General features: G+C 49.4%; 2 protein-coding genes across 6 annotated transcripts in view; both read right to left on the bottom strand.

The window, feature by feature from the left end:
• Window positions 1-1,754, bottom strand: part of SMARCC1 (SWI/SNF related BAF chromatin remodeling complex subunit C1) — a 96,863-nt gene extending 95,109 nt beyond the window's left edge. The window contains exon 1 of the mRNA XM_075492165.1: window positions 1,451-1,754. Coding sequence (XP_075348280.1) covers window positions 1,451-1,720 — 270 coding nt within the window. The 5' untranslated portion in view covers window positions 1,721-1,754. The remainder of the gene's footprint in view (window positions 1-1,450) is intronic.
• A 3,389-nt stretch (window positions 1,755-5,143) lies between these two features.
• LOC142405183 (KAT8 regulatory NSL complex subunit 1-like) overlaps window positions 5,144-14,456 on the bottom strand; it is a 42,332-nt gene continuing 33,019 nt past the window's right edge. For 4 of the 5 annotated variants that reach the window (XM_075492162.1, XM_075492163.1, XM_075492164.1 and 1 more), the window contains 6 exons: window positions 12,383-12,555; window positions 10,401-10,522; window positions 10,105-10,159; window positions 9,442-9,554; window positions 8,164-8,392; window positions 5,144-7,494 (listed from right to left, as the gene is read on the bottom strand). In XM_075492162.1, the coding sequence (XP_075348277.1) occupies window positions 7,195-7,494; window positions 8,164-8,392; window positions 9,442-9,554; window positions 10,105-10,159; window positions 10,401-10,522; window positions 12,383-12,555 (992 nt within the window). In that variant the 3' untranslated portion in view covers window positions 5,144-7,194. The remainder of the gene's footprint in view (window positions 7,495-8,163; window positions 8,393-9,441; window positions 9,555-10,104; window positions 10,160-10,400; window positions 10,523-12,382; window positions 12,556-14,456) is intronic. The other variant, XM_075492161.1, reaches the window with a different exon arrangement.

Below are 14,456 nucleotides of genomic sequence, written 5' to 3'. Positions count from 1 at the left end.
CATTCCCAAACTACAGATACGAGGCCCTGCCAGGCGAGTAAGGCGAGAACCAGCTTGTCTGGATAGTTTTGACTCACAACAGCGAGGGCCAATAACCCTCAATGCTTTCAATAAGGCGACTTGCTCTTCTGCAAAACGGCAGGTACCAGCACAAAGTTATTTAAAAAGTTTTTTTGTATTCGTGCGGGTATTTGGTTATGAAAATGAAGTGAAAGACCGCTCCTCCCCAGAAGTCTAGAAACAGCAGAGAAGCACAATCAAAACAGAGAAAAAGTGAAGATATACTTTTATGTTACAATTTCCTTATCACCATAAATAGCTTAAGCCGCTTGTTCAACCTACCACCTCCCCCCCACCGCGCCGACTCGACTGTGCGTGGCTGCACGGGCACAAGCTATGCGGACGGACCGGTAAAACACACCCCTCCAAAGGCGTTCTGGTTTTTAAGCCGGATGGGTCCAGACACCCGTTTCACAGCACTGCCACACAAACAATCCAGTCAACGGCACCCGCACAGCGACGGGCAAACTTGTCCGTGGGTGACTGACACCAGACCTACTGAAGAACGGAGGGGTGGACTGCAAGTCTCCGGGAAATACAGAGACTAAGGCACCTTTAGGCTGGCCAGCACCTCCCCGTGATACCGCTGCTCTTCCTAGGATTGCTACAAAGCTGCCTAGGTAGATTTTGTCTTCTGGAAAGTTCACCTCAGGTAATTTTTCGAAGCTTAGATATTAAAACAAAGTTACAAAACCATCATACAGGAAAAACACTTGAAAAGAAAGCAAAGAAAGAGAGAGCACAGCAAACTATACGAAAGAGGAACAGGACTACAAGGGTAACGTACAGCCAGCAACGACGCTACCCAGAAGTGAACCGCCGTACGCGCAAGCCACACGGACAGAGCTTCCACCGCGCACCGGATCCGCTGGAACGCGGTCCCGAACAACACGAACGGCTTTCCCCTTCCCCCCCCCCCCCTCCTTTTTTAAAGACACCGGCACTTCGGGGGCGCGGTTTAAGTGAAACCCGTGGAAAATCCTGGCAAGCTGAGCCGGGACTTGCCCGCACAAGAAAGTTACGGCTGCGGCTCGCCTCGGTGTAAACGCGGACGCGGGGGACGCGTCCCTGAGGGAGAGCGCGGGCCCGCCGCGGGCTCCGCCGCCTGGAGATCCCCCACCGACACGGCCCCCCCCCGGCCGCGCTGCGGGGCCGGGCGCGGCGGCGAGGCCGCGGCTGACAAAGGCGGGCGGCGGTGCCGGGCCTCCCCCCGCCCCGGGACGCCGCCGGGGCACTGCCCCGCCCCCGCGGGAAGGGACCGTGAGGGACCGTTAAACCGCCGCCCCCTCGGCCGGGCGCTCCCCCCCCCCCCCGCCGCCGCGGGGCCTTTGTTCGGGCCCGCCCGGTCCCCCCCGCCCCCGTCCCGCCCCGCGCCCCCGCCGGGCCGCACCTTCTTGTAGTGCTTCCCCAGCCAGACGCGGACCGAGTCGAGCTGGGACACCGTCTCCGGGCTCTCCCAGAACTTCCCCGTGGGGCCGCCGTCCTTCCGCCGCGCCACCGACAGCGCCGCCAACCCGGGGCCGCCGCTCACCGCCACGGCCGCCGCCGCCGCGGCTCCGGGCCCCGTCCCGCCGCCCGCCGCCACCGCCGCTGCCATTGTTACCCTCGCCGAGCGCCGCCACCGCGGCCCTGCGCCTCCCACCCGCCTCACGCCGCGCATGCGTCGAGCGGCGGACGCCCCGCCCCCTCGGGCATGCTCGGGAACCCGCTCCCGCTCCCCCTCCCGCCCCGCCGCCGCCGCCGCGCGCGCCCCGGCCCGGTGCGCCCCGCTCCGCCCGGTGCCGCCCTCCCCCCCGCCCCCGGCGGCGCTGGCGTCCGCGCGCCGCCGCCCTCAGCGCCTGCGCCCCGCCGCCCCTCCCCCACGCAGCCCCGCCGCCATCTTGGCGCATGCGCGGGCGGCCCTTTTTCTCCGCCGGGGCGCCCGCCTCCTGCGCATGCGCCGAGGCGTCCCGAGGCCCTCCCTCCGGCCCGGACCCCGCCCCCTCCGCCCAGCCTCGGCGCATGCGCGCTGCGTCCCCCCGCCTCGCGCCGGCGGCGGGAGCGGCCTCGCTTCAGCTGCTGCTGCTGCTGAGAGACCCGGGCCGGGGAGTGCTCCCGGGGTGCTCCGGGCCCGGAAACACACCGCCAGTGCCCTCCATACCGGCCGGGGAGTGCTCCCGGGGTGCTCCGGGCCCGGAAACACACCGCCAGTGCCCTCCATACCGGCCGGGGAGTGCTCCCGGGGTGCTCCGGGCCCGGAAACACACCGCCAGTGCCCTCCATACCGGCTGGACACCTTGGCACCGGCGGGATGCTCCCGCGTCCTGGGAGGTCTCACCCTCTCTCCTCACACCCTGGCCGGTCACTGCAGCCCGGCCAGCTTACCTTGTGGTGATTTTTCAGATCCCTCTGCTTGCACGAGTGGTGCATTGATGAGTTTGGGTGTTTAACTTTGTTTAAATATGCTTTCTCTAGTGCTAGTGCAGCTCTTGTCACCTCTGCTTGTTCCTCCGTGGTTCAGCCTCCACTGCCTTCACACAAGAGCAGGTTGAGGTAGGTAGGTTACTCCTGGTAGCTCTGGGCTGTGGAGGCTGCAGCTCTGATCTGATCCATTACTCCTTTTTAATCTGACACACGTTATGCTGGTGGAGAGGAGTTGGGTAGGTAGGGTGGAAAACCGATTTTTTCTGTTCAGTGCATCCCGGCACTCTGCTTGCACTAGGTGGTGGCAAACTGAAATTCGTGAGACCACCTTTTTGTCAACAGATTTCCTCCGATATAGGAAATAGCTTTTTTTTTCCTGCTGTGGAAAGAGGCACAGTAGAGACCTGTGTACCCTTTTATATTCCTCCTCCATCTTAAGGACAGCAGGCAGTGAAGCATCAGACCTTCATAAAGGACAATAGGACAGCTCATCCTCAGGTGTGGCTGCAAGGATGCGTGACCACACTTTTTTTCCCTTCTGTATTTCTGAAGACATTTGAGCCCTTGCTATCGGAGAGACAATCCTTGCATTCGTAAGCAGAAATGAAATGAGCAAACACCTCACAGGCTTCAGACACCAGCCCAGGCTGTTTGTTCTCTCATCGGACACCACAGGATGTGCCAGTGAAACCATCCTCCAGCAGCCTGGCTGCATGCATTGTTCCTACACTGACTAAAGTTTTACACAGAAGAGAAGGAATGGCACCTAGTAAGTAATGTTTTGGGAAAAAAAGTGGCAGACAGGGAAACGGAGCCTGAAAGTTATTCAAGGTCTGAAGAATATCATCTCTCGACTGCACAGTAAGTACTGAAAATGGCAAGATAGCTCATGTGTAAAGAAGGTGGAGAGTGCTAAGCGTACAGCTAGCTTAGTTGTAATTCCCTATTGCACCTCAGCTAGAAAGGGCGGCTCTTTCAAAAGTCTCTCGACCATGTACTTATCTGAAACAAAAGTGAAAATATCATAATCGGGAGCAATTCTTTAGATGAGTTAAGGGGAAATCTATCAATCTGAGCCCCTTGAACTACAGCTTGCTGTGGGACAGGTGCAGAAACGTGTTGGTGCAGCTCCAGGTGTCCGAGTTGCAGCACAGGAACAGAAAACCTTTGGGAGCAGAAATTCTTGAAGTCACAACTGCAACCGTGCCCCTCACGTCTTGGAATCTCAGTGAGGAAGTGTAAAAAAGAAGGGAGAGGGGGAAGAATTGGAGAGAAGGCAGACAGGGGGAGGAGGGGAGTGAAGGAGGAAGCCGTACCTCAGTCAACACTACACACACACCAATGTTTTGTAAAAGGTCCCAGAAGAAAATAAAATTAATGCAGATGATTTTGCTGACTGTGGAGACTAAGGAAAACGTCTGTATTTCAGTTACATCAAAGATGATGATCTCCGTCTCCCTCCCTTGTAACCACAGTTTTCTGCTGTTAGGGCTAACTCTCTTAGGTAGAATGGAATCTGATGGATCTGGACCTTGAAAGGGGAAAAATACAAAATCAAAGGTTTCATCTGGTGGGAACTGAGAGATACTTGATTTGTCACGTGAGAACTGTGAGATTTCAAGGACATGGGGAATGCTGCTCTGGCCCTACACCTAGACACCTCACATCACCTGCCCTTTCTCTTTCCTCCAAATTCAGAGAGTCCCCTCTTATCCTAACCCAAGGTGTCTTTTGAGACTGTAGGGTAACTTGCACCTCTGATTTAGATGATTTAGTGCTCTCAGAGGGAGGAAGATCTGGCTTTAGCTTAGTTTCCTAAAGAAACAAGACTTACTCAGTCATACTCCCTGCGTTCCCAAACCTTGCTAATTTTGGACCTGCTGGCCACTGTCAGTCAGGTTTGACACACAACACGAATGCTGCGTTGATTCCCTGGAGAGCTGAGCAAGCAGTTTGTGCTCCAGGAATGCATCCTTCCTAGACAGACACCAGAGGCATTCCAGGTGACGGAGCATACCGACTGTTACACCAACAACGGCATAACTTTTGGCCACACAAAGAAAGAGGAAGACCACCTGTACTTCAAGACTAGCTGAAGGCTGACAAGGATTTGATAAGCTTGTTTGAGGATATAGTTGAGCATTGCAGACACCAGAGGAGGCAAAGGGAGAGCTTCGAATACGATCAGGTGATTTGTGAGCTGAAGCTCAGGGTTTGTGTGAAGACCTTGAGTTCAGTGGAGAGATGCAATTGGGGAGTAAAGTGGGTGCTGAGATATGTAATTACCCTACAGTCAGTTTTAGCCCTTGTGTAGCTCCACAGCAGTGGAATAGTTGGATTATCTTCAGTGGCGTTAGAACAGCGCACACCTCGATGAAGCATCTGATCAGGAAAGGCTGAGGGTTTTATACGCAACCTCAAGGCAGAGAAAGAAAACCTTAGAGAAAGACGAAGCAATGGGTAGCGCCTGAGCTTGACTGAACAGAGCTGGTAGTACTCAGGTATCACCGAGGATATTCAGAAACAGACAACGCTGTGGCAATCCCCCAGGATGCAGAGGGCAGCCTGGGAGGAGAAGAGGTACAGGGGCACAGTAGAGCCAGCTCAAGAAAAGACACAGACTCAGGCAGCGCTCATTATGGCTTCAAAAAATCAAGTGGTTTAAAATATAACAAACAAATCTGCAGCAAGTCTCCACTACTGGGTACATTCAGTTTTATTTATCTTTTCATAATCACATCTAGTCCAATGTAATGAGGCATTATGAAGCAATTCTCCCCAAATTTCCTCTTTTAAAAAGATTTAGCTTTGACCAGGTACTAATGTTTTGTGAATCCAACCATTCAAAATACAAAACTCCAAAAAGTGACAGGCAAAAAAAATCCGTATATAATTACAAAATACAACAAACTTTAGTAAATAAAATTGAGTACATTTCCATGATTTGCTCCTTTATTCAACTCCAGAAAAGTTGATTATGAAGTTGGGGCCTTCTCCAATTTTCGTATTTTTCAAACAGACCTGAAGAAGCAGGAACATCCACACAAGCAGTAACAGAAACCTGCACCCAGGTGTGGTCGTGCTCCATTTAACTCTGCAGCTTTGCATTTTCTTTTTGAACTCTCCATAACTTCACTCCATCTGTGCACATTTTGGTACAAACTACATCAATTACTTCCAGCTGCCAGGTTGCAGTTACCTGTTGCACTGCCCACAGCCTGCAAACAGAGCACCACTACAATGGTGAACCAGATCTGTCCGGTGAACGGCAGCCTCTGCGCTACACGACTCTTCAGCACAGGAGGGTATCACCGAATCATGCGGTTGCTTTACAGAATGTAACTAGGCAATGCTTGGGCATTTTACTGCCACTTCATCAAACGTTATCAAATATAGAGACAAAAAGCTCTTCATCAAAATCGCAATCCCCATATAAAAGCATCCCTGGCCTTACTGTCGGTTGCAAGTGTTCCCCCTGCCCCTCAACACTCACCCAGAGATAAACACTTGCGAGAAAGGACACTTCCGGAAATACAGAGAATGATAAAAACTCCCAAACATCCAGAAATCTAAACTTCACAGACCACTTTGAAAGGCAGCAAAGCGAGTATATTCCATAACAAACTTTAATAAGAAATTTATTTTGCTCTAGAACATTAAAAAAAACAAACCAAAAACAAACCAAAAACATTCTTTGCTCAAGCTAATCATTTAAGTGAGAAGTTTCAGTCTAGCTGGAACATACTGTTCCTGGTCACCTTAATACAGATTCAAGTTCTTCTTAGCAGTGTTAGTTTCGATACTTGCTGGTGGGACATTTATCAGATGGATCGGGTTTGAAGCTCACTCCCTGAAAACAGCTCACTGCCCTGCTCACCTTCAAACAGCCAGCAGCTGGAGGGCCCCTTTCCAGAACACACATTTTTCTCAGCTGCATGGCTTCAGTGGCTTGTTGCCAAAATCCCTGAGACAACGTCTTCACTCCAAGGAGAGATGGCAATTCAGAAGATACAAAAAGTCCAAGAACTGTAACACATCGGTTTTGTTACAGCAAGGATACTACAAGACAACTGTGTGTTACAAAATGGACCCGCAGTTTCTATGAAGGAAGCTGATACAAAACTTCAATTATGCAGGGCATGGGGAATCTGATTTTCATGTTCTTATGAGATTCATTTTTCAAAGCTGCATTTTAGAGTACAGACACCATGCAGCTTTCTCCTTCCCTCTTCCTCACCAGGTCTTTGGTTCACATCAAACTCACAACAAGACTTCCTCAGACCTCTGTGGCATTTGAAAATTGATCCAGGAGTGAGAGCGCACTACCCTGCAACCTGCTTCTAGCCACTAAGGACCTGACAGCCACCTGGTAGGCACTTTTGTAAAGGTCAAGATTGAACAATGTTGTTTTCTTTCTACTGTTGGAATTAACTTTACTCAAACCTCCTTTCTTCTGTCTGTAGCAGCACCTTGCCTTCCTGTGACAAGGCAGTTCAGTCTTGTTTTTCAGAGCTGACCAGAAACTGGTCTTTTTGAAACACACTACCCCTTGGAGCTCCGGCACCATAGCTCCGTCAGGTGCCTAAACCCCTCCTCATCTGGAAATCTCATCCACTGTTGAAACAAGGTCTGACACACAGCAGTGCCATACACCGCTTGTGCTCCACTGCACCAGTCCAGCAGACTGCACCAAGACAGCCTTCTGACACCGCAGCACACATAGCTAACACTTCACACACACCACAGGTCAGGTTTATCGCTGTTGACAAGCTTTCCCGGGTTGCAGTGCTGGACCATGAGCTCATCTATGCTTTTATTGCCATCTGTTTGCAGGTGTGTATCTGAAAATTGCATCCCCGTGAAGCTAGGTATGACAATGTCTACACAGGTGGGCCTGATGCCCTGCTTATTGCTAGAGACCCAGGGTTGAAAGTCAGCCTGCTCATAGCCGTCTTCACTTGAGTGCTGGAGAAGACCTTGGCATGCAGAATCTGAAAGTGGAAACGTGCGAGGCTCCCAAGGCTGTACATTCTGTGGAGTGAAAAGGAGAGAAGGGAGAAGTTGCTGAAATTAAAAGCCTAGGCTCAAGTACTCAAAGAACTCTACGGTACCCATCTCTTCCCTGTCCACACCAATCTGCTGAAAGACCAGCAGATTCGATTTAGAAAGCTAGCTCCAAGTTTGCCAGGGTGGCAAAGCAAAGCCAAGTTTTAAGAGCAATGAATGCGCCGTGCTATTCACATTTCCAGGATCACCAGTTCAGCTTTCTGTTGGTATTGAGACAACTGCCTTGCCATCTCCACTGACATTCCTTATTTTTCATAGTTTCTTTATCTGAAAAGGCTTCCAGAACAAACACTGTGCACTTGAGCCCAAACCAAGGGCAGATCTGGTATGAAGTGTAAGACTGTGCTTGTAAGACTTCCAAGACCATCCCTAAGGATGAGGGAAAGTTCAGTTCCTCTGGTAATTTCAGAATTTAATCCTTAACAAAGTTAACTCTTTCTGCCAAAAAGGATCCCATGATGTGTGCAACTGCCTGAAACTATCCACTGTCACATAGGTACAAGCTGAACTATCTTTTGAGCAGTGTGAAGCTCATGTAGCTTTTAGAAAATTCACGTTATAAACCAATAAAATTATTTTAGAAAAGAACATGCAAGCTGAAGCCAGCTGACATTTGTTACAGTGTAACCTCACCTGTATTGCATCGTCGAGCATTTCCAAGGAAGATCTGGTGTCTTCACTGCAAGACAGTACCGTTCTGGTCCTACTGCAGACAGAGAGGGATTGCAAATCCTTGCAAGTCTCTGAGCTGTGCAAGCCAGCAGAAGGGTGCACATACAGATCGTTAAGGCAATTAAATCCAGTGAGTGGAGATGCTGGCAGAGGCTGCCCGGCCCATCGGCCGTCTGCTTTGTTGGAGGACCTAAAGCAAAGTAGTATTTGGAGCACAGTCAGTTATGTATAACAAGAAACCCAAATAAAAATAAGATCACTGTACAGTGAAAAATGTAAGCTTTATCCCCTCTGTAAATAAGATGATATTATATTGCCCAATTAGTGCTTTAATTAGCCCTTTCTCTCCTATCCTCTCTTCAAAGAGCACCTCGTGGCTTCTGGGGCAATCACTGTCCATTTCACTCATCCTGCACATGAAGAGAACAATTAAGCATCAAGAGAGAGTAAAACCTTGTGCAAAGAACTAAGACACAACAGAAAAACACACCAACTACTAGAGACAAAACTGCCATAGCTGAAGCTACCTGGAGGTACTCCAACGTTCTTCCCCAGTGTGACTACGCTATTTTGGCCTTTCTCCAGCCGTACAGATTACTAATGATATGACCAGTCAGTCCCTCTCCCCACTCTACTGCTCGACAACTTGTGAAAACATCAGACAATTTCAGCTTTGGTAGAGAGGCAGGGATCTCAAAAATATGAAACTCTCAAAATATGAGAGCAGAGACGGACCTACTGCTGCCCGCCTGAGGGAAAGGCAGAGAAGAATTCAACTTTCACCCATGCAAACAGAATGCATGTACCTCTGGACACAGAACTGATTGTTCTTTGTCCAGGCAACAGGTACAAAGGTAAGGGAGATAGAGCAAACGAACTGAAAACGATCTCCTTGGCAGTAAGTTCTGTCAAATTTATTAAGTAAGCCAGAGGAAAAATGCTCGGAAGAAGTATGAAGTACAACAGTTAACACAAAGCTCCCAACACAAGAGCCTGAGCTTAGTATGAAGCTAATTTTTAACAGGACTGTGACATGCTGCGTTACTATTCTGCTGATTAGGCCCTATTTTAATCAGTTTTGCTTCTATTATGTAATAGACTTACATTATATGAGCAAAATGACAGGCACCCAAGGATTTCTTCATTTAAAAGGAACTTCTTGAATCAGGATCTCTGTACGATTTAAAATTAAGAACAAATAAAGCCACCTTGTTCTGTGTCTGCTAGCAAGAACAGTACCTGCTTCCTCGCTTATGGGAAGGAGCTGCTGCCCAGGAATCCCAGCGGGCTCGTTCAAGATCTTCATATTTGGAGTGATGACTCAAGTACATCTCATCAGAAGTATCCTCCAACTAGGAAGAGAAGTTTTGTCTGAATACTTAGAGCATGAAGTCTTGCCTGCAGGCCAAGCCTTCTATTCTGAAAATCCAGGTAAGCAATATCTAACCCATTCAAACTGTCTGGGAACCAGCACACACACTTGGTATCGCTACCTCATTTTCATACTTTTCATTACGTACTGAACTGGGAACTTGTTCGTCAGCCTGAATTGTCACGAGACAGATGCAGGCTGTTGGATGCACCACAGAAATAGCTACCGGGGCATTAAATCATGCACAATGAAAGGGTTTGTTCTGCCTGCAGCTAGCGGCGGTGACCCACAGCTGACTTTCCTAACAGCTGACATGCCACCGCAAGCCTCATCTCTGCTGGCCTTTCACTGGCTTCAGATCCAACTGCAACCCAGCAGAACTGAACAGCATTTCATACAGCGACTTTGCTTACTGGGCTGGCAGAATTTAATAACCGGTAAAGACTGACTCTAGAGCTACTAACGTGCCATTTGCACATTTCTCAGGATGGCTACAGACATTTGAGACAAATTGACAAAACTTTTCTTACCTCAGAGTCTGCCTGACTGCAAGGCTCCAGTTCCGCGAGCTCCACTATCCTCCAGCTGCAAGGGGCAACACAAGCTAGAGGTCACTTCAGGAAGAAACATGTTTGGTACTAACATTTAACTCCAAACAATACTAATCACTTTTTTTTTGTAATGACATACATTCTTTTTTTATCCATTAGGAATAATTTCCTTATGTCATTTCATAAAGAGGAACAGCTCTCATTCTGCCCAACTAAAGCCATTTCCTCCCGTCACCCACAGGAGAGAGGATCAATAAAGCCTGGTCTGTAGATACCTTGGTACTACAATCTCTTTGTACTGAGGCTTCTCCACTCGAGTGGCGGCTGCCATCGACACTGGGATCACAATGTTGTCGATGTTGTAGGAACATTCCGCTTTTCTTCTTTTTGAGGACTGCTGAAACACGGAATGAAGAGAAAACCCCACACAGAAAATTAAAGTTGGCACTTAAAGTTGGCACAAAAGCATATTTGAATATACCATAGAAGGCAACTTCTCCGTAACAGCAAGTGTGGTGGGTTCTTTCCCCTGTCACTGGGATTCAGTGATATTTTGGACAGGTCATACAACCTCTATGGTTTGTTTTATTCCTATATGAAGCAGGATAATACTCGCCTACCTTGGTGGGCAGGATTCCATTTATAATTTTGTATATATTTAGGTCATCTGTGTAGCAAGAAACCAAACAGGCACAGAAAAAGGCTATGATGATGATTCAAGAAGTAAAAACCTGTCATTTCAGTAGACTAAAGGAGCTGTACTTGTTTCACCTTGCAAAATAAGGGCTGAAAAGGAGAAAGTAAAAACAAATAAAGCCATGGAAGAACACCACCTTCCTGAGGCGGAGGATCCTGCTGTTGAGACAACAAATGGGAGTATCACAGCATTTGGGCTGGGAGTCAGAGTACTTTCAAACTGGGGAGCGAGGCGCTGGAACCACGTCCTAGGAACAGTGGGATGAAAAGACCCCTAAATAGTTCTGAGATGCATTTTGATCGGTTTATAAAGAGGTCCATGTACTGTGGTTCTCTGCAGAGCTGGAGGTTAGACCTGCAACCCAGAATGGAAGTGTCCCCTTTACTTATAAGGCAAAAAGTCTCCCAAGATGCTACAGTTCTTTTATTCCTTCCTCAGACAAATATCCTTTTGTTTCTAGGTAGAGAGGCCAACCACAAATTGAAGTTCTCGGTGGCCACAAGGTTAGCTATGTAATATTATTTAAAAACCTTAATAGGCATAGGACTGCTTGGAAGCATCCTTGAAAATCTGATTAGGGAGCAGAGACTGTACCTGGAAGAAACACTTACAAAAGAAGCGGCCAACTCAGAGCTGGACTGTTAAATCTTCTGTGCATCAGAGAGGGAGAAGAGCACTTGCAAAGAAAGCACTAACAACACGGGAGCCATAAAACCAGAAAATGAGTAGCTGATGCAAGTGAAATGGGTGTAACAGGGACTGCAGGCTCCACAGAGGAGCTCGCTGCCCCTTCTACAAGAGTCAGAGAATCATTTAGTCAGCGAAGATCCACAAGTACTGTGTCGATCTCCACGAGACGGGCCTGAAGGACAAAAGGCTAAAACCAGCTACTCGAGCGCCTCAGCTCTGGGAAAGGTCTGCTTCTGTCAGACCTAACAATTACCTATAAGCAAAAAGAGGACGGGAACAGCTGTAAGGATAGCAAGTCTGAGCCCCCGTCCTTCAAGGTCTCCTTTGCTCAACATACTTGGAGAACCAGGAGTTACTCAATGCCTTCCCAGAGAAGTGGTTGTTGCGGGATGTATTTTTTAATCCTCCCCTACTTCTAGAAAAAACAGAAAATGTTAAAGATCATCTCTTGGCTGATGTTCCTGCTTCACAAGGGGAAGTCCATAGCAATCAAGTCTCTACTATTAACTTGTAGCCAAATAAAACTGTAACATTATGTGTATATAACTATTTGCTTACAAACAGAAAAGGAATCAGTAGAGTACTGTCAGTACTAAATTTGAAGCCAACCCATCTGGCTGGGGAAGCGGTGCAGCCGGCACCTCGCCAGCCGAGCACTGCCCAAGGAAAAATGAAGCAAGTGGCTGTTAGTGTTTAACAGCAACATCCAAACTGCATTTCCCAGCAGTTCCTAGCAGTAACGACCCATCTGAATTCCCAGTGAGTTTACAGCCCTGAGGCAATGCTCAGTAAGAGAGGTATCCTCCAGCTCCTCTCTAAGGCTACTCCCCCTTTTCAGATGCATTTCCCACAGGTTTTGTTTCAACTCACCATTGCTGAGCTGCCAATGAAAGGGATTTGGCTGGAAGAAGGGGCTGGAGAAGTCTCTGGGGACCAGGACGGTGGGTGGTGCAAAGAACTATATTTATGTGCCTGAGGCCTGGAAACAGGAAAGCTGTGACTGGATGGTCCTTCAAGCTGCCTTCTTCCTTCAAACAACGAACCTGTTAATAAAACGTGAACAGAAAAACCGAGGTGAAGTCAGGCTGACTCAGGACTGGTCGGTGATGTTGCCTAAGGTTAGCAAAGCTGCCCCTGGGAAAACGGAGCGGAACAAACATGGGCATTAGAGAACAACTGTAAAACAGAAGCCTCAAGTGAAGTGTCAGTGTCCTGCAGCACTGAAGGTGCTAGCCCCAAAAGGTTACTTTTGGTGAGCATTCCCAAAATAAAGTGGAAGGTGAAGTAGGTGTTACAGCCATCAAGAACTGCACTTCTCAGTCCAAAATACAGCCACTTAAAAAAGCTTCCTTCACCATAGGACTGGTCAGGCTGGTCCTATTTCAAACAATCCAATGACAAACCACACTGATTTTAAGACAGGTGTACTCTTCTCCTGGAAGTCCTACATAACCTCAGCTTGATATGCTTCTTCTACATCAGTTAGCTTTTGATTCTTTCTCCCATTTGTGACTGGCTTATTCACAGAATCACAGAATTGTATAGGTTGGAAAAGACCTTTAAGATCATCGAGTCCAACCGTTAACCTAATACTACGAAGCCCAGCACTACACCATGTCCCTAAGCACCTCATCCAAACGTCTTTTAAATACTTCCAGGGATGGGGACTCCACCACTGCCCTGGGCAGCCTGTGCCAGTGCTGGACAACCCTTTCAGTGAAGTAAAATTTCCTCATATCCAGTCTAAACCTCCCCTGGCACAACTTGAGGCCATCTCTTCTCATCCTATGGCGTGTTACCTGGGAGAAGAGACCGACCCCCACCTCTCTACCCCCTCCTTTCAGGCAGTTGTAGAGAGCGATGAGGTCTCCCCTCAGCCTCCTTTTCTCCAGGCTGAACAACCCCAGGTCCCTCAGCCGCTCCCCATCAGCCTTGTGCTCCAGACCCTTCCCCAGCTCCGTTGCCCTTCTCTGGACACGCTCCAGCCCCTCAATGTCTCTCTTGTGGTGAGGGGCCCAACACTGAACACAGCATTCGAGGTGCGGCCTCACCAGTGCCGAGCACAGGGGCACGGTCACTGCCCTGCTCCTGCTGGCCACACTATTGCTGATACAAGCCAGGATGCCGTTGGCTTTCTTGGCCACCTGGGCACACTGCCGGCTCATGTTCAGGCGGCTGTCGACCAACACCCCCAGGTCCTTTTCCTCCGGGCAGCTCTCCAGCCACTCTTCCCCAAGCCTGTAGCATTGCATGGGGTTGTTGTGACCCAAGTGCAGGACCCGGCACTGAGCCTTGAACCTTGTACGATTGACCTCAGCCCATGGATCCAGCCTGTCCAGGTCCCTCTGCAGAGCCCTCCTACCCTCAGCAGATCAACACTCCCGCACAACTTGGTGTGGTCTGCAAACTTACTGAGGGTGCACTCAATCCCTTCGTCCAGATCACTGATAAAGATATTAAACAGAACTGGCCCCAACACAGAGCCCTGGGGAACACCGCTTGTGACCGGCCACCAACTGGAATAAACTCCATTCACCACAGCTCTTTGGGCCCGGCCATCCAGCCAGTTCTTTACCCAGCGAAGAGCACACCCGTCCAGCCATGAGCAGCCAGTTTCTCCAGGAGAATGCTGTGGGAAACCATGTCAAAGGCTTTACTGAAGTCTAGATAGACAACATCCACAGCCTTCCCCTCATCCACTAGGTGGGTCACCTTGTCGTAGAAGGAGATCAGGTTGGTCAAGCAGGACCTGCCTTTCCTGAACCCATGCTGGCTGGGCTTGATCCCTTGGTTGTCCTCTACATGCCGTGTGATGGCACTCAGGATGATCTGCTCCGTAAGCTTCGCCAGCACCGAGGTTAGGCTGACAGGCCTGTAGTTCCCCGGGTCCTCCTTCCGGCCCTTCTTGTAGATGGGTGTCACATTTGCTAACCCCCAGCCAACT

This window comes from Mycteria americana, chromosome 2 (genome assembly GCF_035582795.1).
Source record: "Mycteria americana isolate JAX WOST 10 ecotype Jacksonville Zoo and Gardens chromosome 2, USCA_MyAme_1.0, whole genome shotgun sequence".
NCBI classification, from domain to species: domain Eukaryota; kingdom Metazoa; phylum Chordata; class Aves; order Ciconiiformes; family Ciconiidae; genus Mycteria; species Mycteria americana.
The sequence above is the reverse complement of the archived record's forward strand: the minus strand, read 5'-3'. Positions and strand labels throughout refer to the sequence as shown.